The 27291-nt window shown below is 33.3% G+C and overlaps 4 protein-coding genes across 6 annotated transcripts in view; 1 reads left to right on the top strand and 3 right to left on the bottom strand.

The window, feature by feature from the left end:
- The window catches only part of LOC125827093 (60S ribosomal protein L37a), a 145313-nt gene extending 122736 nt beyond the window's left edge, over positions 1 to 22577 (bottom strand). Inside the window, exon 1 of one of the 2 annotated variants that reach the window (XM_049506456.1) lies at positions 22568 to 22577. The gene's annotated coding sequence lies outside the window, so the exon portion shown is untranslated. Of the gene's footprint in view, positions 1 to 4426; positions 4437 to 22567 lie in introns of those variants that run through there. The other variant, XM_049506457.1, reaches the window with a different exon arrangement.
- Positions 1376 to 22026, top strand: LOC125827094 (uncharacterized). 2 transcript variants are annotated; one of them, XM_049506459.1, is made up of 3 exons: positions 1376 to 1544; positions 1694 to 1814; positions 21976 to 22026. In XM_049506459.1, exons 1-2 carry the CDS (start codon positions 1477 to 1479, stop codon positions 1809 to 1811), a joined length of 186 nt encoding a protein of 61 aa, XP_049362416.1. In that variant the 5' UTR covers positions 1376 to 1476; the 3' UTR covers positions 1812 to 1814; positions 21976 to 22026. The 2 variants fall into 2 exon arrangements, with proteins under 2 accessions (XP_049362416.1, XP_049362415.1); XM_049506458.1 differs by lacking the exon at positions 21976 to 22026 and adding an exon at positions 3839 to 3889.
- LOC125827072 (beta-amylase 3, chloroplastic-like) lies at positions 4908 to 8567 on the bottom strand. The gene is made up of 4 exons (XM_049506433.1): positions 7890 to 8567; positions 7084 to 7294; positions 6214 to 6324; positions 4908 to 6128 (listed from the first exon to the last, which is right to left on the bottom strand). The coding sequence occupies exons 1-4, from the start codon at positions 8411 to 8413 to the stop codon at positions 5337 to 5339; spliced, it is 1638 nt and encodes a 545-aa protein (XP_049362390.1). The 5' UTR covers positions 8414 to 8567; the 3' UTR covers positions 4908 to 5336.
- Positions 22578 to 22945: 368 nt separating the features above from the next.
- Positions 22946 to 26502, bottom strand: LOC125827073 (beta-amylase 3, chloroplastic-like). The gene is given in 5 exon segments (XM_049506435.1): positions 22946 to 24174; positions 24260 to 24370; positions 25130 to 25340; positions 25909 to 26093; positions 26095 to 26502. Coding segments are annotated over 5 exon segments (1638 nt in total). The 5' UTR covers positions 26434 to 26502; the 3' UTR covers positions 22946 to 23382.
- Positions 26503 to 27291: the final 789 nt, after the last annotated feature.

Below are 27291 nucleotides of genomic sequence, written 5' to 3'. Positions count from 1 at the left end.
CCTCCAGTATCTTGTGGCTTCACTTTCTCTTGGTTCTGGAACCTGCGAACCCATAATAGGATAAAAAAAATTCTTTGGCTTTATTCCCATAACAGACTTCCCACAAGAGATTATCTCTATCGTATTGACATGTTCCCTGACCCTATTAACCCTATTTGTAAATGTGACAAGGAGAACATTGAGCATATTTTTTTCCACTGTTACATTGCCAAAAAATGCTGGTTGGATCTGGGCTTAAATACTTCTTTTTTCCAAAGGGACAATAATCACTGGCTCTATACCCTCAGAAACTTAAATTTTCCCAACCTAAACACTCATTATCCTTGGGTTGTTCTCTTCCCCCTAACCCTTTGGCAACTCTGGGGAATCGCAACGATAATACTTTCAAGAACCTCACTACCATGATCAACACCCACACTATTAAAAATCGTGCCATAGAATTTCACTACCTCTCCAATTCTTCTGGTAAGGAGGAAAATACTAAGATCTGTGTGAAGTATCAACCTCCCACTGGCTTCTTTAAACTGAATGTGGATGGCGCGTTTACCACTTCAGAGGAGGGAACTGACATCGATGGTGTCGTTAGAAATCACTCAGGCGACTAGATTATTGGCATTTTTTAAACAAAAGTAGGGCACAAAACCACGCCATGGCCGAACTAGAAGCTTTTCACATGGGTCTTTCCTTGGTTCACTCTCTTAAAATGGGCACGATAGAAGTAGAAACAGACTACATTGAGATATTAAGACTGTTAGACCATCCTCAACCACCTTACGAATCTATTATATTTGATTGCAGGTCACTGTTGAAGAGGTTGCTGAATCCAGTGGTCCGCCACAACTTTAGGGAAGGGAACTACGTAGCAAATATTTTGGCAAAGCAGCGTTCCAAGCTAACAAGTTATAATATGGATACCATCTTTTAATCCCCTCCGAACATTGTCAAATTCCAGCTTACAAATGACAAGAACAAAGTAACTTCCTCTAGACTAGTTAAGCTTACTACGTGTAATAAGTTAGCTTGTTTCGGAAATCTGGCTGTAACTAATAACCCATATAGGGTTAATGAAACTACTGTACCCCTTAATTATATATATATATATATATAGCATGATCTTATTATCCATAAAAAAACAAAAAAAAAAACATAAAGTAGTGGGACTTAAGTTTACGAAAAATATTTCAGTTTTAGTCCTTCGTGAATCTTGAAATCTGCATTAAACTCATATATATATATATATATATATATATATATATATATATATAGCATGATCTTATTATCCATAAAAAAACATAAAGTAGTGGGACTTAAGTTTACGAAAAATATTTCAGTTTTAGTCCTTCGTGAATCTTGAAATCTGCATTAAACTCAGTTCCTAAAACCCCAGAACTGTTCGTGCAGACTCTGCAGAGAGAAGCAAAAATTTGATCTTGCCGGAGAAGAAAGAAGACATTCACATTAATTCGATAAGTAAATATGCAGAAGGGCTTCACTCTCCTTCAGACAATTGCAATTTCAGGTGTATTTTCTGCTGTTTCTGGCTGGTAATAAATCACCTCTATACGTATCTTTCTCTATGTTAAAGAACGTTTTTTTCAGCTCAATTTCTGTCAGATAAACGGTTCAATTTCAATAAAAAGATAATCTAAGAAGTGGGTTTTGGTTGGATCGACGAATTTGTTATTATTTATAGGTATGGGTTCATGTTTGGGAGAGAATCTGCTCGGAAGGAGCTTGGAGGTTTGATTGAAGATCTTCGAAATTCAAATTCTGACTCCGTTTCACCTACCCCTTCTCACTCTCAAGAGTAGCAGGTATTCTACCCCACCCCCTTTAATATGTATTCACTTCGTCCCAATTTACTGGCACTGACAAAGTTTAAGAAAGAAAATATAGCACTTTTGAAATATGTGGTTTAAAACACTCCTTGACCACTTGTGTGATGAATCATTTCATTAAGGGTAAAAAAAAGTGGGATTTTTAAAGTTAGATTGTTTCTAATTATAGAAAGGTGACATGTTTTTGGGACGGAGGGAGTATATGTTACATACTTCTTCTTTATCCGAAAAGGAGGGGTTTATATTAAGATGGTCAATGCTAAGAATGTTAACTTCGGGTTGGTAACTAGTGCCAAACTAATTGGTGTAGATGTGATATGACTTTAGGCTTACATAGATGTATTGTGTTAATTGGATTTGACTGCAATATGCGAGAAGCCTTAGCTTCTCAATGATGAATCTTAGGAAAAGGTTAAGATATGAATGCCGTTATTTCATTTACTATCTGTAATCTGTTGCAGTATGTGAACTTGTGATGAATAGACATGATTCTACTTTGGTGTGTGCTTCTGTCAAAACATGGTCATTACTAGTTTACGATGCATGTACAGGCTATGGACAAACTGTTGTTATCATTTTGTTAACTTGAGATGAATAGTTCCTAACAACTTAGTATAGATGTAATGTAACTCTAGGCTTACTTAGATGTATTTTGTTTATTGGATTTGACTGCAATGTGCTAGAAGCCTTAGCTGCTCAGGTGATGAATCTTGGAAAAACGGTTATGATATGAATGCGATTAGTTACTTTATTATCAGTAGTAGTATATCGACTTGTGATGGATAGACATGATTCTACTTTGGTCTGTGCTTCTGTCACAACATGGTCATTACTAGTTTACGATGCTTGTATCGGCTATGGAAAAACTGTTGTTACAATTTTGTTAACTTAAAGATGACATTGTGATTTAGGGATGCCTGTATTGATGGATGATACTAAGAGAACATTGCCCATTTTGGTTGTTTATGTGTCGGAAATTTTATAGGTTAAGAGATTTTGTAACTTACCTTATTAAAAAAGGTAAGAAATTTTATAAATTTAGGAAGGTTGCAAGTTTTTTTAAACAAATGCTAGTAAATTTATTCTTTTTCTTATTGAATTTAGAGCATCTTTCGATTTAATTAGTTTATACAAATTCTTTAAGGATTTGCGAGAGGGGCAATCTTTTTTCTAGTTTTATTTTCTTGTCTTAGGTTTATTAGCTCTATTTATGACCAGGACTTTGACATATGGCATGGTCTACTGGTCTGCACTCTTACAAAAGTTCACCAAACATGTATTATTTTCATTTTAGCTGGAATAGCTAAGACATTCAATAAGGAAAAGGAAAGATATTGATTGTTCTATCTTTGGTTTCTGAGGTGAATAAATTATTTAGTTGGTTATCACCCAGAAAAGTTAGAAAAAGTGTGTTTTTTTCCAGAGATTTTGGTGGAAGAGTGTGAGGGAAAAATGAAATAATTGCAGTACAAGAATACTGGGGCATACTAGCTGCTATGATTTTCTTTGCCTTTCTTTTATAACCAAGAAATCTACGAGGGCCAACATGGTGATTTTGTTTGACCCTCTACTCTTCTCTACTTAAAATTCCAGTCTTCTATTTGCAGCAAGGTTTGAACTCGTGCTTTGACCACTAGATCAAAGGCTTGAGGGCGACTTTTTTTGCCTTCCTTTATACTGAGGATACCCTGTCCTCTTCTAATCAGGTTCAACTATAATTCAAATAGGGATGAAAACTGAAAGCTTTCAGAGTTCATGAATACTTGAATCACATGTCATTATTGCCTTTGCGTAGTCTTTACTTTGATCCCAATTAGTTGATAGTTGATACTTTAACAAAATGAACCAGCCACGATTCTCAATTTTTTTTATCCTAAAAAATGAACCAGCTATGTCCTATTAATAGACAAAGCAATTTCTATCACATTTCTTCACCAGAAATAATCTAGCTAATTTTCGTAAAAGCAATCCTTTTTTAATCTTTATCTTCAAATTTGCAGGTGCTAAGGAAAAGTAAGATGATGCAACTTTGGACGACAGTAGAGAATGATCCCTCATTTCTTGTTGAAGCTGAGATAACTGAAGGTACATAGACGTTGGCAGGAAGCTCTTTGAGATCGTGACGACAGTTCAGATTTCATGTTTTTCTTGTTCTTCTGCTGGAAAATGTGCTCCTTGTTCATGATAACTAAATCACCTTTACAATTGAGACAGAAGTCTGTATAACAATGTTCTTCATTGAGAAGGTAGTATAATTGTGTTGGATATTGAATGTTATGATTACTGGCTTATTTTGTCCATTCCATGCAACTATTCAAATTCTGCAGTAGAAACTCTATCTGGGAAGTTTTATGTTAGTATTATTTTGGTCACTATTCTAGTTCTATAAATCTTTTGGAATGGGTTATGTTTTTTTTTTTTTGTGCTGAGGTTGGGAGGGAGGAGGAGCTCTTGTAAATCTAGTTTGATTAAAAAGGTAAAGACTCTGATAACTGGTTTTTGACATGTACTGGGTCTTTCCATCGTAGATTCATCCTGATTTGTATTTACCTTTCAGGGGACGTTGACATTGTTAGCTTGTTCCTCTTGTAAGGGTGAGAAAAGGTACAATCTCGAAAGATCTTGTAAAATTGTGTCAATACCTTTTGCATCTGGAATAACTTGAACTTTATTTCTGTTAGTTTTTCTTTGTTATATGAGCTCTTAACATTATTACATTCTTATTGTGGCTGAGAAGATAACATGTGTGACAAATATCTTCAAGCGGTGAACCTTGTTCAACAAACTGTCAAATATTCATAAACATGGTTAAATAGTTAATTGCTAAGAGCTCAAAAATAATTCCATGGAGGCTTGAAAGCCTGAAATTATCACCATCTTGCTGATATGTTTCTAATCTGTCAGCATCAGTTGTTGCTTCAGATGATTATATACATTGAATAGGGTAGTGTGATCTTCTCTACTTGAAATATCCATTGGGTAGCTATATGTTTGTCATTCAAGTAGATTGCTCGTTGATAATTAATATCTAGAAGGAAGAAAGTGTAAATATTAACAGGAAAATGCATCTGTAGGAAGCAATATTATTAGCTCCTTTATTCTTCAATAATAAATGTGGACGGCAGATTTTTTTTTATTTTTGTACAATGAAAAGAATATGCTTATCCAAATCTTTGTATGATACTGTCTCATTGTTCTCACTGTCCCAATGACCCAGAGCTTCACAACCTCTGAACCAGGGTGGCAAAGGTCGACTCACTTAGCTTCTTTTTCTCGTCTCCAGTGACCCAGAACTTCACAACCTCTGAACCAGGGAGGCAAAGATTGGCATACTTAGCTTCGTTTTCTTGTCTTTTATAGTTTAATTTCAGACACAGGCTCAAATTCTTGTGGACTCTTCTAGGTGCTATGAGAATGACACTTTAGTACTCTATGTGCCACTTTTCTTTGCTAACCTACAATGGGATAACTATATTACATGTATACAGATCCGTATCTTTACACTACTGCAACCTCTGTAGCTTTCTTAGTATGGCTCTCTTTGATAAATCTTACATAGAGGTCTGTCCTGCTTGAGTCACACTCTGGAAGGTTAGCATTTCGACCTCCTTCAGACATGCTCTTCACAAATTGCACTAGATTCCGCCAATTTTCTGGCTCAAACAACCGTTTGTTCATTCGCAAGAATGTAAATGCACTCAATCCATTTCCAGAATCTGACATGCTTGTTGCCAAAACTTGAGAAAATGCTCCTCCATCATACCTTTCTAGAGCATTTTCTCCAGCAAGTTCTACTTCAGCAGTTCTAGCTGCAGTTTTAACTTGTCGAACTAAGCCTTCTGGTGAACAGTTTGCACTCTGGGGCTGTTCACCATCCCTCATTTCCATACATGTAAAGTTCATTACAACACCATGTTTCGCTAACATACGTGCTATAGGTAGATAACCATCTCTGTGTCTTGTATTATAATATCCTGAAGTTAACTCTGCAGCATGTGATCTAGTATTGTAATGCCAATGAATCCCAGCTACCTTTCCAGATAGTTTAGCCCCAGTTCCTTGGTATATACTTTCTCCTGCTGCTAGTATTCTGTCACCATGCTCCAGTAGCTTTCCTGAATACCACTCTAGGAAGAACTGTCCATATTCACTGTTCCATGTTCCATCCCTCTGGAAAAATCCAGTATCCTCAGGAAACTGGTTGTACTGCCCAGAATCATGAGGCCCTCCCTGGCCCCAGTCATCCTTTCCAGCTGCCTTGGCCACTGCTGCGAATGAAGCTCCCATGTACTACATTAACAAAAAAGACATTAGTTTTTTTCCCTACATCTGAAGATCTTCCTACTTTTTTTGAGCCATAGATGCAAGTAATTACCTTGTCATAGCATTGGAATTCTCCAATTCCAGGAAACCTCCATGTACCATTGCTTTCTGGATAGGCTGGATATCTTAGCTCTCCACAAGGACCCATTCCCACTTGAATTTCCTATAGAAGAAAACAGAATGTCAATTTCAAGTTTTCCTACAATTTTAGCTTGGAAAATTCAACATGGGTATATAAGGAGGTCCCCTGTGTCATTTGTATGATTCTATTTACTTAAGTGGTCCACTGTTTAGATTCGTAACCAGCAAATTAAGTGGACCACATGACACTAACATAAAGTAACTTTTTGATTCTGCTTATTCAGTTGTTTTCTTATCCAGAAGGGGAGCCATACGTAACTGGTAAAGTTGATGCCACGTGATCAAAAGGTCACGGGTTCGAGTTGTGGAAACAACCTCAACCCTTGTGGTCCGGCCCTTCCCCGGATTCCGTGCACGGGAACTTAGTGCACCGGGCTCCCCTCTCTACTTGTTTTCTTATCCACCTTTTTCTCTTTTGGAAAAATTGCCTGATCTGTTTTTGTTTAGATTACTTCAGATTAAACTTCAGCCAATACTTCTTCTAGATTTGGTTGAATTATTTATTCTCTATCCAAAAAGGGAACTATGACAATATGACCTGCAGTGGTTTTTATGTTTAAACTTTTCTCTTTTTACATTAATTAGCAGCTTCAGTTTCCAACTAACTCACGTTCCTCCCTTAAAGATATATCAATTTATCCCTGCTTGAGTGTTTTAATTTCTAAAGCTTATGCTTAAAGTTTTCAGTTGATGCTGCTTTAAGGTATGGTGAATTAATAGGAAGTGCACTACCAAAATAATAACATAGGATATGTGATTGATTGTAAAGCAGAAATCTTACCACTATGACGTTTCCCAAGCAATCGTTGAATCTTTCTCTGAAGCTCCTCATATAGTCGGTGTATACTTGAATAGGTGTTCTTCCTTTGAGTACTGGCAACATATCACAACCTAAGGATAGATACTCAGGATTTCTCCGGCCTGATCTATCTGTGTAGACAAGGTCAGGATTCTTGCTGATTTCTTCAAGTACCCATGGAGGTAGAGGAATACTGCAAAATCCATAACAATTCTTAGAGACAGTTTGATTTCTTCTAGAACTGAGAGTCTAGATGTATGAAGAAATTCTAATTCCTACTGAATTAGTCCCTCTAAGAGCTATGAACTATTGGCAGTACTTAAGATTGCAGCACAATAGGTCTTTGGTCAAAATTCTGTTAACCATTTCAAACCAACGGTTGAAAACTGTTCGAAACCTAAGATCTATAAGTTCATTGGATATTGTTCCTTTGAAGATCTAGGAAACAGTACTAACATGACAGGAAGTGCCTTATTGGTGTTGTTATTTGGAATTATAAAAACTGAAAAGCTAAATTTCCTAATTCATCAGAACTTAACTATATAATTCGTGAATCTATTCAAATAGTGGTGTACTAATACAACAACAACATATCTAGTGTAATCTACGAGTGGAATTTGGGGAGGGTAGGATGTACGTAGACCTTACCCGTACCTTTGTGGGGTAGAGAGGTTGTTTTGATAGATCCTCGGCTCAAAACAGAAGTAGTCGATGCGGAATTGTAAGAAAATAAAACAGTAAAATAGCAAGATACAAAACAACTGTTAGAAAGAGTTTTCTATTAGTACCTGCAAGAGTCTCCAACATTTCCTCCACACTGATGAAAAGACATGACAACTTGAAGCTTCAATCCATGTTCTTGACACATCTTTACAAGTTCAGCATATCCTTCCCAATTATACTTCAAAGGTCCATCTTTCTCCACCAATCCCCACCAAGCATCTACCATCACTCCTTCAGCTCCAGAACTTTTCAACGCCATCAAACTCGCATTCATCGCTCGTGGCCTGTTCAAGTTCCCTCCCATAGTCATGGTGTCAAGTGGAAGCATCACAAAAACAGGTACCCTTGTACTACTATTGCTGTGATTAGCTGTTAACTCATGTAGCTTCTCTCTTTTCTCAATTTTCCTCACTTCCATGATTCTCTCATGGGAGAGTTGAGCTTCTTGCATCGAACTTTTTGCGACTAGCCGGCATGATGGCTTGGCTTGTGCAAAAGAAACCATTCCTAAGAACTCATCAGGTGTTTTAACACCTTTGGTTTCTTTGAAATTGATAAAAGAAGCTGATGATTGAAGTGTTAAAGTCATTTCTTATTTCTGTTTTTTGATAATAGAAAATAGATAAACAGACTGTGTATTTTTTGATTATAGAGTATATGTGTGATGATTTGTGCTGATAATTGAAGATGTAGGTAATGTGTATTTATAGAAATCAAGATCCCTAAAGGTTTGAGGTGCATGAGACAAGTCTGGTGGTGGGCTCTATTTAGAATGTTAAAAAAAAAGTGCAAAAGTTCATCAACTTTTTTTCAAACGCATAATACATAAACATGACCCTTAATTTGGCTTCAACGAATAATTATGCCCTTCAACTTTGAATGTGCACAAGTAGGCACTTAAACTTGTATAAAATTGAACAAGTAGACACACGTGTCTTACATGGCATAGTATACGTAGGATGCCACGTAGGACATAAACTTGTCATGTAGGATGAATGTGTCTATTTGCTCAATTTTATACAAATTTAAGTGCCTATTTGTGTACACCCAAAGTTAAAGGTCATAGTTATCAGCTGACGCCAAGTTAAGGGTCATATTTATATATTATGCTTTGGTGCATAGTGCCCCACCTTTTTGCTGTGTTTAATATAATATGGTAAAAAAGTTTATACAAGTAACCCCCCTCCGCCCAAAACCCTTTTTTCACGTTTTGCTGAGGTGGGGTGGGGGAGGCATTCGAGAGTGTGGTTTAACGATCAATGAACCGAGTTAAATTATGATGTTGTATGTTCAAATCTCAGTGAAGGCGAAACATAAGGTTATTTGTGCTGGTGGAAAATAGAAAAAATACTCTATGAAATTAGTTGAGGTTTCAGTGATAAATCTTAAAAATCTTAAGCTAAACATAATTTAATTGAGGATATCTTAGTTATGAAAGAAGCCAAAAAGATTTTTATCAAATGAAAAGCAGCATTTAGAATATGCTTCAACGGTAAGATAAGATATTACTCCACTTATTATTATTATAATATATGCATAAAGCACAATATTCGTAGATATTTCTAAGACCTTTAACTTCAAGATATTTCTCAAGTTTCATTAATTTTTTAAATCTATGAAAAAGGTGGGTGTATATGAAAACAATGTAACATAGTCAAAATAAATAATGCTTCAAAATAAATACATGGCAAATAATGAAGTCTCTGGTCTTATTTTTTTCCCACTAAATTCTCAGCCATAATTAAATTATGGCGATAATCAATGAATGGTTTTCTTTTGCCGAAATTATCGGAACCCCACAAAAGTTAGCTACTTTCTGCATGGCCTATAACTAAAAAACAAAATGTGCACTTCATACTTACGTGGATAACCAAAACTAAAAATTCTCTTAGTATTGGAAAAACTCTAAATTCGATAGGAATTATTAATTTTATTTTTGAATTATTGACTGTCTTAAAAATATTTTTTTATTTGATTAACTAAATTTAAATACACTCTAGATCTTGTAAAATGAGTGAAATATACCCTTCAATTTTTGCGAAGTTTAGGGTATTTTCAACACTAGCCCTTTGCTTTTCTGAGAGTTTGACACCACTTGCTATGCCATGTGACACATCGACGGTGTATCTAATTCGAGGACAAAACTAATAATTTGCACCAAATTCGGGGTGTTTCATTTCCCTTATATACCACTTTTTTAATATGAAAATGAAGTATTTGTTGTAAAACTAAAGCAAAATAAGACAAGAAATATAGAAGATGAAAGCAATAGAAGTAGGGAGACAAGAGATGAGAGTTTTTCTTATTATTTCAAGTCTTCAAGTGTATACAATATGAACCCTTATGCCTCTATTTATAGTGTAACATAGAGGCATACAAAATGTTAGTCATAAACATGACATTAACATGAATATAATGGAGGAGGTTATGGAAGTGAAAGGTTACAAGAATAATGGTGTTATAAAGTTGGAGGTTATGATTATCTTCATAATGGAGGAAAGTAATGGAGATAATGGGTGAGAGTAACTTCTTGGTGTAGTGGACATCCACACTATAATATTTTATAACAGTCTTTGTTTTCCTTTTCTTTTTTTCTTTTTTCGCCATAATTATTATTATTACAAGTCATAGATAGTTACACACTGCTGATTTATTATCAAGAAAAAAAAAACTTTTTTGAATTTTGAGTAATTATAAAAAGTTTAAAAATTGGCCGTTGTTTTTGGATATTATCTATTTGCATTTAACTTAAATAGCCGCCCTCAAAAAAATAGTTAATAAATAATATATATATATTTTTCTATTATATAGAAGAGTGAAAGGTGGGACGATCAAGGGTAAAAGAGTCTTTTAGTACTAAATAATATCTACCTATCTATCATCCACAAACTAAAGAGGAATTTTCTAGAAAAAGAAGCCCAAGGACAACCAAGGGTAAATGAGTCTTTTACTATTAAATAATACCTGTAAAAAAAGAATTTTCTAGAATTACACTTTAGACACAAATAAAGAGACCTCTCTTCCCATCACTGCTCACTCTTCAGTGTTGTCTCCATATCTTCTCCGGTAAGTGTCTTTTTCTCTTCTGATTTTTTCTTTTTTTTCTATTCTATTATTTCTATCTATTATATATATATATATATATTATTTTTGTATAGAAAGGTGAAGACGACCAGGACGACCAAGGGCACTTTTGTCATTTTATCAAAATTATCAGCTTAGAACAGCTGTACTTTCTGCTTCAAAATTATTGAATTTCCCAAATACCCAACCAAGTTGCTATAATTATGATAGACACGTGTACTTCCTATCATGAAAAACACAAAAAATATCACAAGTGGTCGTACTATCTAAACATGATGGGACCCATTTTTAATTCAATTTATACTTATTACATTAACACATTTACTTTTTGCACTAAAATAAATACAAAAAGAAACAAACATATTTAAAATGTATTAAATGAATAAAAATAAAAATATTTTAATTAGGGACCATAAAAATTAATAAATAAAATGGATAGATAAATTAAATGAAATTAAAGTAAACTAAGAGTCTCACTAAATTTTAAAATAAATAGTTTTAAAATTTTGCGAATCAGGCATTGAAGAGAAATAATAAGTATTCTTCGTTTTCAATTTACGTACATTGATGAAAAGAATATTCAGATAGTAAAATAATTTAAATTTTAAGATTAAGTAGATTAAAATTTAATTAATTATAGTGGATTGTTTACTTTATTTACTTAATATTGCTATTATTTTTTCTCAAATAAGAAGATAAGAATCGAAACACATGAAAATCAGTACATTAATTAGAGAAGTAAATAAATTTAAGTATATTAATATTTAGAAAGAGATGTCAAAAATAGCAAATGCCTAATAGTAATTTCAAAAATTATGAATAAATTTCGGAATAAGATAAAAAAAGTTGGGCAAGGAAATCAATACGATATGTAATGATATATGTATCAAAATAACATGTTAATTTAACATTTAATTCTAGATAGATTTTTTTTTTAAAAAAAAAAAAGAAGAGAAAATGCATTTATGTTTTGTGATTGTTTGCAAATTTTTCACTAAACTGATAAAAATAACAAAAATACTTATTCCTGCTAAAAAAAATACTTATTGTGCATGAAAAAAAGAGAATAAAAAATATATATTGTATCATGCTAAGAAAATTATGTTCATTAAGATAAATTATACATATATTGAACTTCATGTGATAATGAAACATGCTACTTAGTTCGATTTTTTATGTGTGTGATAAATAAAAAATATTAATCTCTCTGTTTCAATTTGTTTGTTCTATTTTGACTTGGAATAATCTCTCCGTTTCAATTTGTTTGTTCTATTTTGACTTGGAATGAAGTTTAAGAAATTAAGAAAGATTTTTTAATCTTGTGGTTCTAAATTAAAAATGTGTGAAATATAGTAAATGTCTTTTAATCTTGTGATCCTAAATATGTTATGTGGAGTTGGAACTAAGAAAAAAAAGGAACATTACTTTTTAATAGATTATAAAGAAAAATATGACAGATTAATTGAAATGAATACGATAGATTTCAAGATGATAATACATAATGATTCATGATTTTTATATAAGATATAATTCAATCTAACAGACAAATTAACATTGAATCCTAATAAATTTGTGTCATTATAGTAAAAACTAAATAAATTAAATATTAGACTTGAGTGTTTTACAACTTAAAAAAATGAATCTACCCATCCTTAATACCAATTATACTTAAAAATATTATTGGGTTAATTTAATTTAATATTTTTTATTCAGTATTCAATATTCATATTGGAGTTCGATTAATTCTAATGTGCGTCGAAATAGGGCACATTCGGATATTGTGGTCCCTACTAAGAATTTTTTTCATATCCAAAACTCAAAATTAAGATATTTAATTAAGGAAGGAGCAACTCAATGCAATGATGCACTATATTCTTTGATGGTTATTTTAATATTTTTTATACTAATTTTTTTTACCAGAATCAATATTAATTAATATTGACCGGAATGCTATAGAAGTGCCTTTTAATATTTGTTAAATAATGATTAATAATCGATTATATTGGGCTCGTATCACGGGCCTTAAGAATCTAGTATTTATATATATATATATATTATTTTTTTATTTTTTTTATTTTATTTTTATAGAAGAGTGAAAGGTGGGACGACCAAGGGTAAAAGAGTCTTTTACTACTAAATAATATCTACCTATCTATCATCCACACATTAAAGAGGAATTTTCTAGAAAGAGAAGCCCAAGGACAGCCAAGGATAAATGAGTCTTTTACTACTAAATAATATCTAGCTATGTGACTATAAAAGGGAATTTTCTAGAATTACACTTTAGACACAAATAAAGAGACCTCCTCTCTTCCCATCACTGCTTACTCTTCAGTGTTGTCTCCATATCTTCTCCGGTAAGTGTCTTTTTCTCTTCTGATTTTTTATTTTTTTATCTTCAGTCCTCTTCTTTCATATCTTTTTCCATAAATTGAGTATTTCTCAACTTTTAGACCACAATTTATATATGTATTTTGACTTGTTTGCGTAGAAATCGATTATTTAATCCTATTTTCTCTTTGATACCCAATTTATATGTACGGATTTCTTAAAGTATTCACCAAAAAGGTACTGATGAAGAGCTAGAGTTCAATGGTGTTCTCAACGATGCAATGGCTATCGATTCGAGATTGATCTCCAATTTGTTGATTTCTTATTGTTGTGCAGGTATCTTTGAGGGTTTGGCGTCATTGGTGGACATCGGAGGTGGAAGCAGCACAGTGTCGATTGTTATTGTTGAAGCTTTTCCGAGATAATAAGATAGTGGCAATTACATGAGAAGAATGGAAGAAGAGATAATAATAAGAAGAAAAGATTCGTTTGTTTTTTAAATATGTAAAAAGAAAATGAAAAAGAAAAAAGAAAAAGATTCGTTGGTGGTGAAGAGTGGGTGGAGGAGGCTTTCTATTTCAAATAGCCAACTCATCTTTAGTGAGTGGTAGGAATTTGGATACTCCCTCTCTCCTCTTCCCCTTTTGGATTTGGCTCTTTGGTTGGTATTCTCATTGAGTTGAGATGGCATTTTCACAAGCCCTCTAACTCTATTCTTTTTCCAAACTTATGTCTAATCAGGTATAAGTTTCTTAGAAATTGAAGTATGTCTTATTATGATACAATGATTTTAATTTTAATTATTAGTTAAAAGAGATAAGTATAGATTATAGACGAACATAAAACACAAACAAATTAAAGATCAACACAAAATAAGACAAAAGTGTAGAGGAGCCCTTTTTTGTTTGTTTGTTTGTTTGTTTGGTACTGTTGATGCCTGTGTTGGGCTCCAAATTTATAACTCTGTTTCTATAGAGAAGAAATCTGGGGATTGGGCTTCCGACCATGGCCCATTAAGCGCAAAGCTCACGACTTGTTTGCCTCCAAGCCCACATGAGGAATCAATGTTCTCAAGGCCCAAATTAGATCGTCACCTCCAACATTCATAAAATATTCTTTTTCTAAATAGATATCTCACAGAGTTTATTACAAGTAGACAAATTGGCCTCCATTGTTTAACAATTAGCAATAGTTGTGTTCTGTTTAAATATTTGTAAAGTGCATTTGCATTCAATGAATAAAATATATTTTTTTATTTGTAAAGTGCATTTACATTCAATTAGTTTATTAGATGTTTCGTAGACAGAGCAAAACACATCAATATAAACTTATTAAAATTTGTGTGGTGATGTATTTTTGATACCTCAAACTTCATCCGTGTGATTACATTGACTATGTTGTTGTTGTTGTTGTCTATTTAGTATAGGTATAATTTATAACATAGTGGTATACATATGACAAAATTCACTATTACATTTCAACAATTTTGAAATATATAATGCAACTTATTGGGGTATACAATACACCAACAGAGACCATTTAGCTACCAAACACAACATTCAGTACTGTGGTAACTCAATTAGTTGCATACATTGTTGGTGCTATTTATTATGATTTTTAGTTTATTTAGGATTTATTTGGCCCAAAGCAACAAGTTATGTGATTCGTGCAAGTTTTTTTTTCTTGCTCTTCCATTAAAGTACCTTGTGTTGAAGATTATTTATGATTGCAAAATTGAAAAATCAGGCGTAGATGATAGTATTTGCTCATATGCTTGAATCATATCATTGTAAAATAACTTTAGTACAAAATATTTATTTATATTAAAACTCACTACCACAAGTGTAATATTTATTAGTGCAAATAGCCCAGGTGCGCTATTTGCAACTCTATACTTACAAAAAAGTACAGATTTTTTTTAAAAAAATTTCACTATAACAAAAAATTCTCTTTTCAGTACAAATAAAGCAGGATGTGTCTTAGGTGAAATATAACACAACTTTATTCACCATAGTTTAATTGTCAAATGTCTTTGAAACTTGAAATTGTTGAACATGCCTTTTATAAATAGTTGTTAACGGACCTACCAAAGGAGATTGATGCGGTTTCAAACTTTATGTTGGTAATGTTATAACATTCTGTCATAGTTCAGACATTTCTTAATTATTCAAGGTTTCAAGTTGCTTGGACTCTTTATAGATGTTAATTGGGTGTGCACTTAATTTTCTAAAAATACTATATTTCGGACCATCCAACACTGCTGCACAATCAAAATTGAAGAGTCCGCACAACTTAACCATTATTAGTAAGTGTGGTGGAGTTTTTTGTTCATTCTGTATTTCGATTTTGTTTCTTGAATCTGACTTGACTCTTTCAGCCGAGATAGTTGAAATTTTGACCAGTTATAATACAGATGGATCATGAATTTTAGGTAGTAGTTTTAGCTTGACTAATTGGCTTGATATGTTTGTATTGTCAGTGTGGTGTTGTAGGCTTTGCTATGATTAACAAATATTGTTATATCACAAGTGTAAAAAATAAATTTATTTCACCATGGTCACGAAAAATATGATTGCTTAGAGTAATATAAGTTGAATCTGTAATTATTATTTGTTTGATGAAGTAAGTGAGATTTCATTAAGGCATCCAGTAGATGCAAAGGTACAAAAGGGAGATTTGAATATGAAATTTTAGTTTCAAATTTATATGTTAAGAAGTAATTGCATTTTAAAAAAAATAATAAAAATCAAAGTTGACATTCAATTTTTTGCTCAAAGTAATGGTAGTTTTCTTCATGTTGGCATGTATATGCTTGGTGGACTGTCAGTGAGATGCACTCCTAAGAATATTTGAAACTATTATATTGGATTGAGTATGTTGTCTCAACAAGTTCACCTATGGAAACTTCTTATTTCTTACAAAGTCGTTTTTTGCTTAATCTGATCTATCAAGTATCAACTAGATCAAGTATCAACACTTCTGTATAAATTGCCAATACTAACTACATCACTGTATCTTAATGTATATTAAGTTCATTGACGTTTATTTTTTAATGAAGATGGACTACTACTTACAATTTGTGGAATACCAAATTATGTGACTCCAAAGGTGCTCATTAGTTTGTCCTATAAGTTATTTTATTCATATCCTCAAATCAATAACTTTTATTTTTGTATTGCTTCTTGCTAATGATGTAATATCTTTTTGTATTTAGGCTTGGTTATCTGCCTTATGAAGAGTCAAATTTCATGACATTATATAAGAAAGTCCATTTATTTGTTATTGGTCATTTCAAAATGCAATTTGTATCAAACATTTTTCTTGTAAGAGAATGTTGACTGTGAATATTATTGAAAAAGTTCCAAGGATTACACATAATGGGGAGTTATTTTGATTGTGTTGACACCTAATTTTGGACCTCCACAATATAAATTAATCACCGAGCTTCCTCAATTTCAAACAATTTAAAATAATTAATTTTGTAAAGTTTCAAGATATAATAAAATATATATAGTTTGAAAGTCATTTTAAATAGCGTCACTTTGTAAATTTTAAATAATAATATGTTTTTATGTATATAATTAGTATATTTTATGAATATGCAAAAAATATCTCAAAAATATTTATATTTTATTAGTGATGGTTATAATTTTGAATTAATGAGTTTCAGGAAATTCAAAATACTTCCAAGTTATTTTTAAAAGTAATTTTACCATTTTAAATAATAAATGTGTATATTTTTACAATCACACTATTTTATAAATGTTTGAAAATCATCTTAAAATGTTTTACTAATTTACTTTAAGCTATAGTTATAATTTCGAGTTATTTGTTTATAATTGAGTCAATTATTTTATTTTGTTAAAATTAAGAAGCTCATTAATTAGTTATATTTATTCATTTTATTTAAGCTCTAGCCGAATTAACTAATTACCTTAATTTGGTCGAAGTTGCAATTAATGTGGCTATGTGCTTAAGTAAAAAATTGACCAACATCTTGGCCCATTTTTTCCAATTCCCATTCACTTTTTTCAGCCCATTATTCAAATTCCCAAGCCCAATTCGTTCAAACTCCAATTCAAACCATCATCAATCCATTCCATTTTCCTTGAAATCCATTCCTATAATAACCCAGCCCATTACAATATTACAACAACCCAAAATTCCAGCAACATACATCCAAAAACAACCGACAACATACACCCCAAACTGACCCCTGTACGTTCCCCCTTTTTCTTCACGCAGAAAATGACCGAAACGAGCCAGCTGCCCAGAAAAAACGTACAGCAGCGTCGACACAAGCAACAGCAAACAGAAAGCACGTGTTTCTGTCCTTGGGGCTGCGAGATCGAGACACGTCGACGCCCAAGGACAAGTCGTTGATCCCAAACGTTGATTTCCCCTTTCCTCTTTTCGGAATGGGGCGAAAATCTCAGAAAAAGGATGTTTGTCCGAATTGGGGAAGGTTTTTTATTTTTGAATTTTGATTTGGGGCCCTTCTTCTTACCCGAAAATGAGCCCTAATCTCCTCCTATAAATATTCTTTTTCTTTTCAGTATTAGAGAGGAGGGGCGAGGATTAGAAACGAAAATATACATTAGAGTTATAGTTACATGGCTACACACTAGTATTTGGATAAGTTTCTTAAATCACAGAGAGGAAAAAATACAAATTCTGATTATTCTTGTCCGCTTCTGCTTTGATTTTTGCTGAAATTCTTGGAGTCGTGTCTTGGTGGAACCATCCTCGCTTCTACTGGTTCGTCTGAGTTCACTGCTCCAGAGAAGGTACCTGTTCCTTTGCTCTTTCGCTTTCCCTTCGATTATTTCGAGTTAATAGTGACGGGCTGCCATGTAAATAGCGAAATGCCGTTGGATTAGTTTCTTGACTTTGATATGGGCCTATTTTGTTTTGAAAACGGCTAATTTTGTGCTTTGTTCTACTCGGAATGGTTTAAAACTTATTTGGATTTTGATATTGAGCTTGTCTGTTGTGCGGCCTGAATCATTTATTGTGAGTTTTATCTTCTGAGTAGTTTTGGTCTTCGATTGCTTCTCTATTTGACTCGTAGCTACAGATTTCTGCTAATGTTAGCTTATTATCATGTCAAGAGTAAGTCTGAGCTTTGTTGTCTTTTGCGAGCCTGAGTGTTGTCCTTATTTGTTCATTATTTTGTTTTTCATAATATTGTATTGGGCTGGTAGTTTCTTCTAATATTTTGACCGATTGTTTCATATTATGCACTGCTTGATTAATAAAGGCATGTCTTTTTTTTTTTTGTCACAATTCTATTCTATCAAAAATGGTCTCTTAAGCTTGAGTTTAGATTCTTTTAATTTGATTAGAGCCTTTTGTTAATATCAAGTGTAGTAAAAAAAAAATATATATATATAGAGACTTGTTAGTGAGCATGCTTATTAAGAGTTAGTTAAAATTAAGAGTTTTTCATTATCAATTCTGGACACTATCTTGTTTATGCTTTTTCTTTTTATTTATTTATATTTGATGTAGCATAGTTTATTGGTATTTTTTAAAACTATGTCCCTCCTTTGATATCTTTACACTCTTAGGGGTCGTTTGGTTTGAAAATGAGTTATGATGGGATAAGTTATGTTGGGATAAGTTATGTTGGGATTAGTTATGATGGGATAAGTTGTGTTGGGATTTTTTTTTATTGAGTGTTTGGTTTGTTGTATTCAAAATAATAAATTTTAAGAACAATTTATTTGTTTACAAAAATGCCCTTCATTAATGTAAAAAGTGATATAACAAAAGGGTTGAAAGAGACATTTTTGTCATTTACCTATTTTATCCCGAGATAAGTTATCTCGGGATTACTATACCACCCAAGGAGAGGGATAACTTATCCCGGTACTAATTATTAATCCCGGGATAAGTTATCCCGAACTTGCCAACCAAACAACAAAATAAGCAGTACTATAATTTAATCCCGGGACTATTTGGTATTATCCCTCACACCAAACGAGCCCTTATAGTATACATGTTTTGTAGTTTAGTGTTCATTTAGTAATATTTCCTTCCAAGATTTCAATTTATTTTCTACATCTATACCGAGTCATTGTGGGTCCACTGATGCATAATACTTGTATGCTTTATAATCTATCATAATGCTCTATTTTAATATATATATATAAAAATTATTATTTTCTTGCTTTAAGAAAGGGATTAATGAGCTATACTTATATATTTTATTCATTTGTGTTGCATGTGACATCCGTTATGAGTCCTCACAGACTCTTTCCATCGCCATTTGCATTGACGAGTTCTATGTTCAAATCCTTTCCTTTCAAGTCGGCCAGCCAAATGGAATCAAAGAACAAGTCCCCGGAAATTGATTGCATACACTAGTATACACCTAGTGTATACGGAAATGGGCCTAAAGGCCCCCATATTCAGTTTTGTATTTTGTTGTTTTGGGCCTAAGCTCTTATTATTTAATTTTGTTATTACTCCGTTAGAATTTTAGGACAGGTGAAAAAATTGGACCTAAGGCCCAAAGAAAAATATTTCTTTAACGTTAGTAAATGACAGGTGCAGGCGACTCAAATGGGCCGAAGGCCCAATATGAAAATGGGCCCAAATACTGGCCCAGGCGGACAGAAAATCCAGACTTGGGCCCAAATCTTCTTTCCTTATCTATTTATTTGCTATAACGTGTTCTTATGTGCTTATTTAATTTTAAGGTTTCCTAATCAATGCCCCAAAGGATGCTCATTCTGAATTAATCGCTTAAACTAAACTATTCATTCTTTACTTGACTTAACAAATAAATAAGTTTTATAAAATACTTCGCTTAGATAATATTTCAATATTTTTCTTTGTCTCCCTTAAAATAGTTCTAACTACAAAATAGTTCAATTTTGCGATTCAAGCTAAGTTAAAATTATTTTAGCCAGATAATTAATTGCCGGATAACTGCGTATTAGCGGGCATTTCGGGTGCTTTCAAACCCTTCTCGAAATGCTAATAAGAACCTCGAACCCCTTTACAAGTTTTCACTAAATTTCTGTTTTTGTCTTGTGGAATTGAATAGTTTTCTTGATTTTTTCTTAAAAATTAAGTGGCGACTCAAAATCAGTCCAATTATATTTTCAAAATAAAACAGATTGCAGAGACATAAAGGTGAATTTACATATCCATCCTATTTTTCTTCTAATGAAAATGAAATTGACAAAGAAACTTTGGATTTAAATCCGCCAACGTATGCGATATGTGTATCTGCCTCTCCAAGACAAAGGAGAAAACAAAAGCAAAAAAGTTATTTGCTGTAATTTGTTTATAGATAATAGATGTATATTGTTGGCTCTTTATCTGCACTTGCATTTAGCTTTTCATTCATTACCAAAGTATCATTTGATATCAAAGCTATAGATTTCTTACTCTATGTTATGAAACATTTGATATATGGTACCAGATAACAAGTAAGAGCTTAATCTGCATGCACAATTCTATATGTAATTTTCTTCGCAAATGGATTGATTGTCTAGCATGAGTGGAGTAATCTTCCTCTGCACATGGTTGAAATGAAAACATTTATAATGTACATGTGTGTCGTCTTAAAATTGAAAACAAGTGTTGGTATGCACATGTTTTTTTTACTGCTATTATTTCACTTTACCTGATTATGCAAAAAAATATAAAGTTGAAGGTGAGATTTATTTGTATTTTCATTGGAGTTGATGTTGTGAAGTTTGTTAATGTTGTATTAATATTTTATGGCCTTCACGTCGTTCTTTGAGAAACAAAAAACAAAAAAAGTAAAACCTCACAAAAATTAGTGTAGGTGGAACTATTAAATATTATTATTTTGTAGATCTATTATTTAATAGAAAAATTAATATTTATTAATTTAAAGAGTGTTTTGAGATTCAATAAAGGTCAATTTTGGTCACATCAAAATCATGACATCTTACTAAATTATGTATCGTATTTATTAAATTCACATAAAATTTGTTTTACTATACATAAAGTATAATGAATACAGTAAAATTTGTATCTTACTAAATTATGTATTATATTTATTGAATTCACGTAACAAAAATTATCATAGATAAAGTACAATGTATGTCTGATTAATTGTAATATATATTTCTTATGTTTGAAACCAGCTACGTATAAGAAATAATTATCGCATCTAGAACTCACATTTTTATGGTGCAGTTTGAAAAGACAACATCAAAAATTTTGATGCAATAAGCAAAGTTAGAGATGAGATTCAACTAGACTTAAATTTTAACAAAAACAAAACACAATAGAATCATATTTCACTAAATTATCTTAGATATATTTGTACTTTTAAATAATTATTAATTTATAATACTAATGGGACTATATATTTTTACATGGAATTTTCCAATTGCTTTGAAAATGATGAAGAAAATAAGGTCTTCTATGATGAGCTTGAACTCAAGCAAGGGAAGATGGAAGTGGTTGTTCAAGGTCTGTTTGGAGAGTTCTACTACTACAAAAGTTAAGCACACACATCTTGTGGAGTACAACTACGTCCTCTTTCATTATTTATTTCAATATTTCTTGAATTTTCATTGAGATTGTAACAAAATTCGCTTTTATCCTCAATTTTTTTTATCCTCAAAAATGAACCAGCTACATCTTGTTAATAGACAAAGCAATTTCCATCACATTTCTTCACCAGAAATAATCTAGCTAATTTTCGTAAAAGCAATCCTTTTTTAATCTTTATCTTCAAATTTGCAGGTGCTAAGGAAAAGTAAGATGATGCGACTTTGGACGATAGTAGAGAATGATCCCTCATTTCTTGTTGAAGCTGAGACAATTGAAGGTACATAGACGTTGGCAGGAAGCTCTTTGAGACCGTGAGGACAATTCAGATTTCATGTTTTTCTTGTTCTTCTGCTGGAAAATTTACTTCCTTGTTCATAATAACTAAATCACCTTTACAATTGAGACAGAAGTCTGTATAATGATGTTCTTTATTGAGAAGGTAGTGTAATTGTGTTGGATATTGAATGGTAATTCTTGATTACTAGCTTATTTTGTACATTTCATGCAACCATTCAAATTCTGCAGTAGAAACTCTATCTGGGAAGTTTTATGTTAGTAGTATTTTGGTCACTATTCTAGTTCTATAAATCTTTTGGAATGGGTTATGTTTTTTTTTTTGTGCTGAGGTTGGGAGGGAGGAGGATCTCTTGTAAATCCAGTTTGATTAAAAAGGTGAAGACTCTGATAACTGGTTTTTGACATGTACTTGGTCTTTCCATCGTAGATTCATCCCGATTTGTATTTGCCTTTCATGGGACGTTGACATTGTTCGCTTGTTCCTCTTGTAAGGGTGAGAAAAGGTACAATCTCGAAAGATCTTGTAAAATTGTGTCAATACCTTTTGCATCTGGAATAACTTGAACTTTAGTTCTGTTAGTTTTTCTTTGTTATATAAGCTCTTAACATTATTACATATGTGTGACAAATATCTTCAAGCGGTGAGCCTTGTTCAATAAACTGTCTAATATTCATAAACATGGTTAAATAGTTAATTGCTAAGAGCTCAAAAATAATTCCGTGGAGGCTCGAAAGCCTGAAATTATCACCATCTTGCTGATATGTTTCTAATCTGTCAGCATCGGTTGTTGCTTCAGATGATTATATACATTGAATAGGGTAGTGTGATCTTCTCTACTTGAAATATCCATTGGGTAGCAATATGTTTGTCATTCAAGCATGTTGCTCGTTGATAATTAATATCTAGAAGGAAGAAAGTGTAAATATTAACAGGAAAATGCATCTGTAGGAAGCAATATTATTAGCTCCTTTATTCTTCAATAATAAATGTGGAAGGCAGATTTTTTTTTAAAATTTTTGTACAATGAAAAGAATATGCTTATCCAAATCTTTGTATGATACTGTCTCATTGTTCTCACTGTCCCAATGACCCAGAGCTTCACAACCTCTGAACCAGGGTGGCAAAGATTGGCATACTTAGCTTCTTTTTCTTGTCTTCTATAGTTTAATTTCAGACACAGGCTCAAATTCTTGTGGACTCTTCTAGGTGCTATGAGTATGACACTTTAGTACTCTATGTGCCACTTTTCTTTGCTAACCTACAATGGGATAGCTATATTACATGTATACAGTTCCGTATCTTTACACTACTGCAATCTCTGTAGCTTTCTTAGAATGACTCTCTTTGATAAATCTTACATAGAGGTCTGTCCTGCTTGAGTCACACTCTGGAAGGCTAGCATTTCGACCTCCTTCAGACATGCTCTTCACAAATTGCACTAGATTCCGCCAATTTTCTGGCTCAAACAACCGTTTGTTCATTCGCAAGAATGTAAATGCACTCAATCCATTTCCAGAATCTGACATGCTTGTTGCCAAAACTTGAGAAAATGCTCCTCCATCATACCTTTCTAGAGCATTTTCTCCAGCAAGTTCTACTTTAGCAGTTCTAGCTGCAGTTTTAACTTGTCGAACTAAGCCTTCTGGTGAACAGTTTGCACTCTGGGGCTGTTCACCATCCCTCATTTCCATACATGTAAAGTTAAGTACAGCACCATGTTTCGCTAACATACGTGCTATAGGTAGATAACCATCTCTGTGTCTTGTATTATAATATCCTGAAGTTAACTCTGCAGCATGTGATCTAGTATTGTAATGCCAATGAATCCCAGCTACCTTTCCAGATAATTTAGCCCCAGTTCCTTGGTATATACTTTCTCCTGCTGCTAGTATTCTGTCACCATGTTCCAGTAGCTTTCCTGAATACCACTCTAGGAAGAACTGTCCATATTCACTGTTCCATGTTCCATCCCTCTGGAAAAATCCAGTATCCTCAGGAAACTGGTTGTACTTCCCAGAATCATGAGGCCCTCCCTGGCCCCAGTCATCCTTTCCAGCTGCCTTGGCCACTGCTGCCAATGAAGCTCCCATGTACTGCATTAACAAAAAAGACATTAGTTTTTTATCCTACATCTGAAGATCTTCCTACTTTTTTCGAGCCATAGATGCAAGTAATTACCTTGTCATAGCATTGGAATTCTCCAATTCCAGGAAACCTCCATGTACCATTGCTTTCTGGATAGGCTGGATATCTTAGCTCTCCACAAGGACCCATTCCCACTTGGATTTCCTATAGAAGAAAACAGAATGTCAATTTCAAGTTTTCCTACCATTTTAGCTTGGAAAATTCAACATGGGTATATAAGGAGGTCCCCTGTGTCATTTGTATGATTCTATTTACTTTAGTGGTCTACTTTTTAGATTCGTAACCAGCAAATTAAGTGGACCACATGACACTAACATAAAGCAACTTTTTGATTCTGCTTATTCAGTTGTTTTCTTATCCAGAAGGGGAGCCATACGTAACTGGTAAAGTTGATGCCACGTGATCAAAAGGTCACGGGTTCGAGTTGTGGAAACAACCTCAACCCTTGTGGTCCGGCCCTTCCCCGGATGCCGCGCACAGGAGCTTAGTGCACCAGGCTCCCCTCTCTACTTGTTTTCTTATCCACCTTTTTCTCTTTTGGAAAAATTGCCTGATCTGTTTTTGTTTAGATTACTTCAGATTAAACTTCAGCCAATACTTCTTCTAGATTTGGTTGAATTATTTATTCTCTATCCAAAAAGGGAACTATGACAATATGACCTGCAGTGGTTTTTATGTTTAAACTTTTCTCTTTTTACATTAATTAGCAGCTTCAGTTTCCAACTAACTCATGTTCCTCCCTTAAAGATATATCAATTTATCCCTGCTTGAGTGTTTTAATTTCTAAAGCTTATACTTAAAGTTTTCAGTTGATGTTGCTTTAAGGTATGGTGAATTAATATGAAGTGCACTACTAAAGTAATAACATAGGATATGTGATTGATTGTAAAGCAGAAATCTTACCACTATGACGTTTCCCAAGTAATCGTTGAATCTTTCTCTGAAGCTCCTCATATAGTCGGTGTATACTTGAATAGGTGTTCTTCCTTTGAGTACTGGTAACATATCACAACCTAAGGATAGATACTCAGGATTTCTCCGGCCTGATCTATCTGTGTAGACAAGGTCAGGATTCTTGCTGATTTCTTCAAGTACCCATGGAGGTAGAGGAATACTGCAAAATCCATAACAATTCTTAGAGATAGTTTGATTTCTTCTAGAACTGAGAGTCTAGATGTAAGAAGACATTCTAATTCCCACTGAATTATTCCCTCTAAGAGCTATGAACTATTAGTAGTACTTAAGATTGCAGCACAATAGGACTTTGGTCAAAATAACCAAAGATTGAAAACTGTTAGAAACCTACGATCTATAAGTCCATTGGATATTTTTCCTTTGAAAGATCTAAGAAACAGTACTAACATGACACTACTGGTGTTGTTATTTGGAATTATAAGAACTGAAAAGCTAACTTTCCTAGTTCATCAGAACTTAACTAGATAAGTCATGAATCTATGCAAATAGTGGTGTACTAAAACAACAACATATCCAGTGTAATCCACGAGTGGAATTTGGGGAGGGTAGGATGTACGTAGACCTTACCCATACCTTTATGGGGTAGAGAGGTTGTTTTGATAGATCCTCGGCTCAAAAGTAAAGTAGTTGATGCGTAGTTATAAGAAAACAAAACAGTAAAATAGCAAGATACAAAACAACTGTTGAAAAGAGTTTTCTATTAGTACCTGCAAGAATCTCCAACATTTCCTCCACACTGATGAAAAGACATGACAACTTGAAGCTTCAATCCATGTTCTTGACACATCTTTACAAGCTCAGCATATCCTTCCCAATTATACTTCAAAGGTCCATCTTTCTCCACCAATCCCCACCAAGCATCCACCATCACCCCTTCAGCTCCAGAACTTTTTCAACGCCATCAAACTCGCATTCATCGCTCGTGGCCTGTTCAAGTTCCCTCCCATAGTCATGGTGTCAAGTGGAAGCATCACAAAAACAGGTACCCTTGTACTTCTATTGCTGTGATTAGCTGGTAACTCATGTAGCTTCTCTCTTTTCTCAATTTTCTTCACTTCCATGATTCTCTCATGGGAGAGTTGAGCTTCTTGCATCGAACTTTTCGCGACTAGCCGGCATGATGGCTTGGCTTGTGCAAAAGAAACCATTCCTAAGAACTCGTCAGGTGTTTTAACACCTTTGGTTTCTTTGAAACTGATAAAAGAAGCTGATGATTGAAGTGTTAAAGTCATTTCTTATTTCTGTTTTTTGATAATAGAAAATAGATAAACAGAATGTGTATTTTTTTTATTATAGAGTATATGTGTGATGATTTGTGCTGATAATAGAAGATGTAGGTAATGTGTATTTATAGATATAGAAACAAGATCCCTAAAGGTTTGAGGTGCATGAAGGAGACAAGTCTGGTGGTGGGATCTATTTAGAATGTTAAAAAAAAAGTGCAAAAGTTCATCAACTTTTTAACTTGGTTTCAACGAATAATTATGCCCTTCAACTTTGAGTGTGTACAAGTAGACACTTAAACTTGTATAAAATTGAACAAGTAGACACACGTGTCCTATATGGCATAGTACATGTAGAATGCCACGTAGGACATAACTTGTCATGTAGGACGAATGTGTCTATTTATTCAATTTTTATACAAGTTTAAATGTCTATTTGTGCACACCCAAAATTAAATGTCATAGTTGCCAGTTGACGCCAAGTTAAGGGTCATTTTAGATATTATGCCTTTTTCAAAGTCTGTCCTCTACTTGACGTGGTGACACATATAAACAACCATTTTTATATTCCTCTTTTTGTGTTGTCAATATTACACCAAGTCAATAAAAAAATATTTCAACGTGAAAGAAAAACTGTCAAATTATACATCCAGTCAAAGATTATGTCATCTGCTTTACACATGACCTTTGGAAAATTTGGGGGTAGGGGATTATAGTAAAAAGTTGGTAGGTTTTGTACATTGCTATTTGGTAATTTTTTTCTCTTCCTTCCTTACTTTTTTAGTTACATTTCTTTTGAGCCGGGAGTGTATTGGAAACAACCCCCTCTCTCATGCAAAGGTAAGAGTTAATATCTCAAAAGGTCAC

Source organism: Solanum verrucosum, unplaced genomic scaffold (assembly GCF_900185275.1).
Source record: "Solanum verrucosum unplaced genomic scaffold, falcon-dt-bn FXZP01000060.1, whole genome shotgun sequence".
In the NCBI taxonomy this organism is placed as follows: Eukaryota; Viridiplantae; Streptophyta; class Magnoliopsida; order Solanales; family Solanaceae; genus Solanum; species Solanum verrucosum.
The sequence above is the reverse complement of the archived record's forward strand: the minus strand, read 5'-3'. Positions and strand labels throughout refer to the sequence as shown.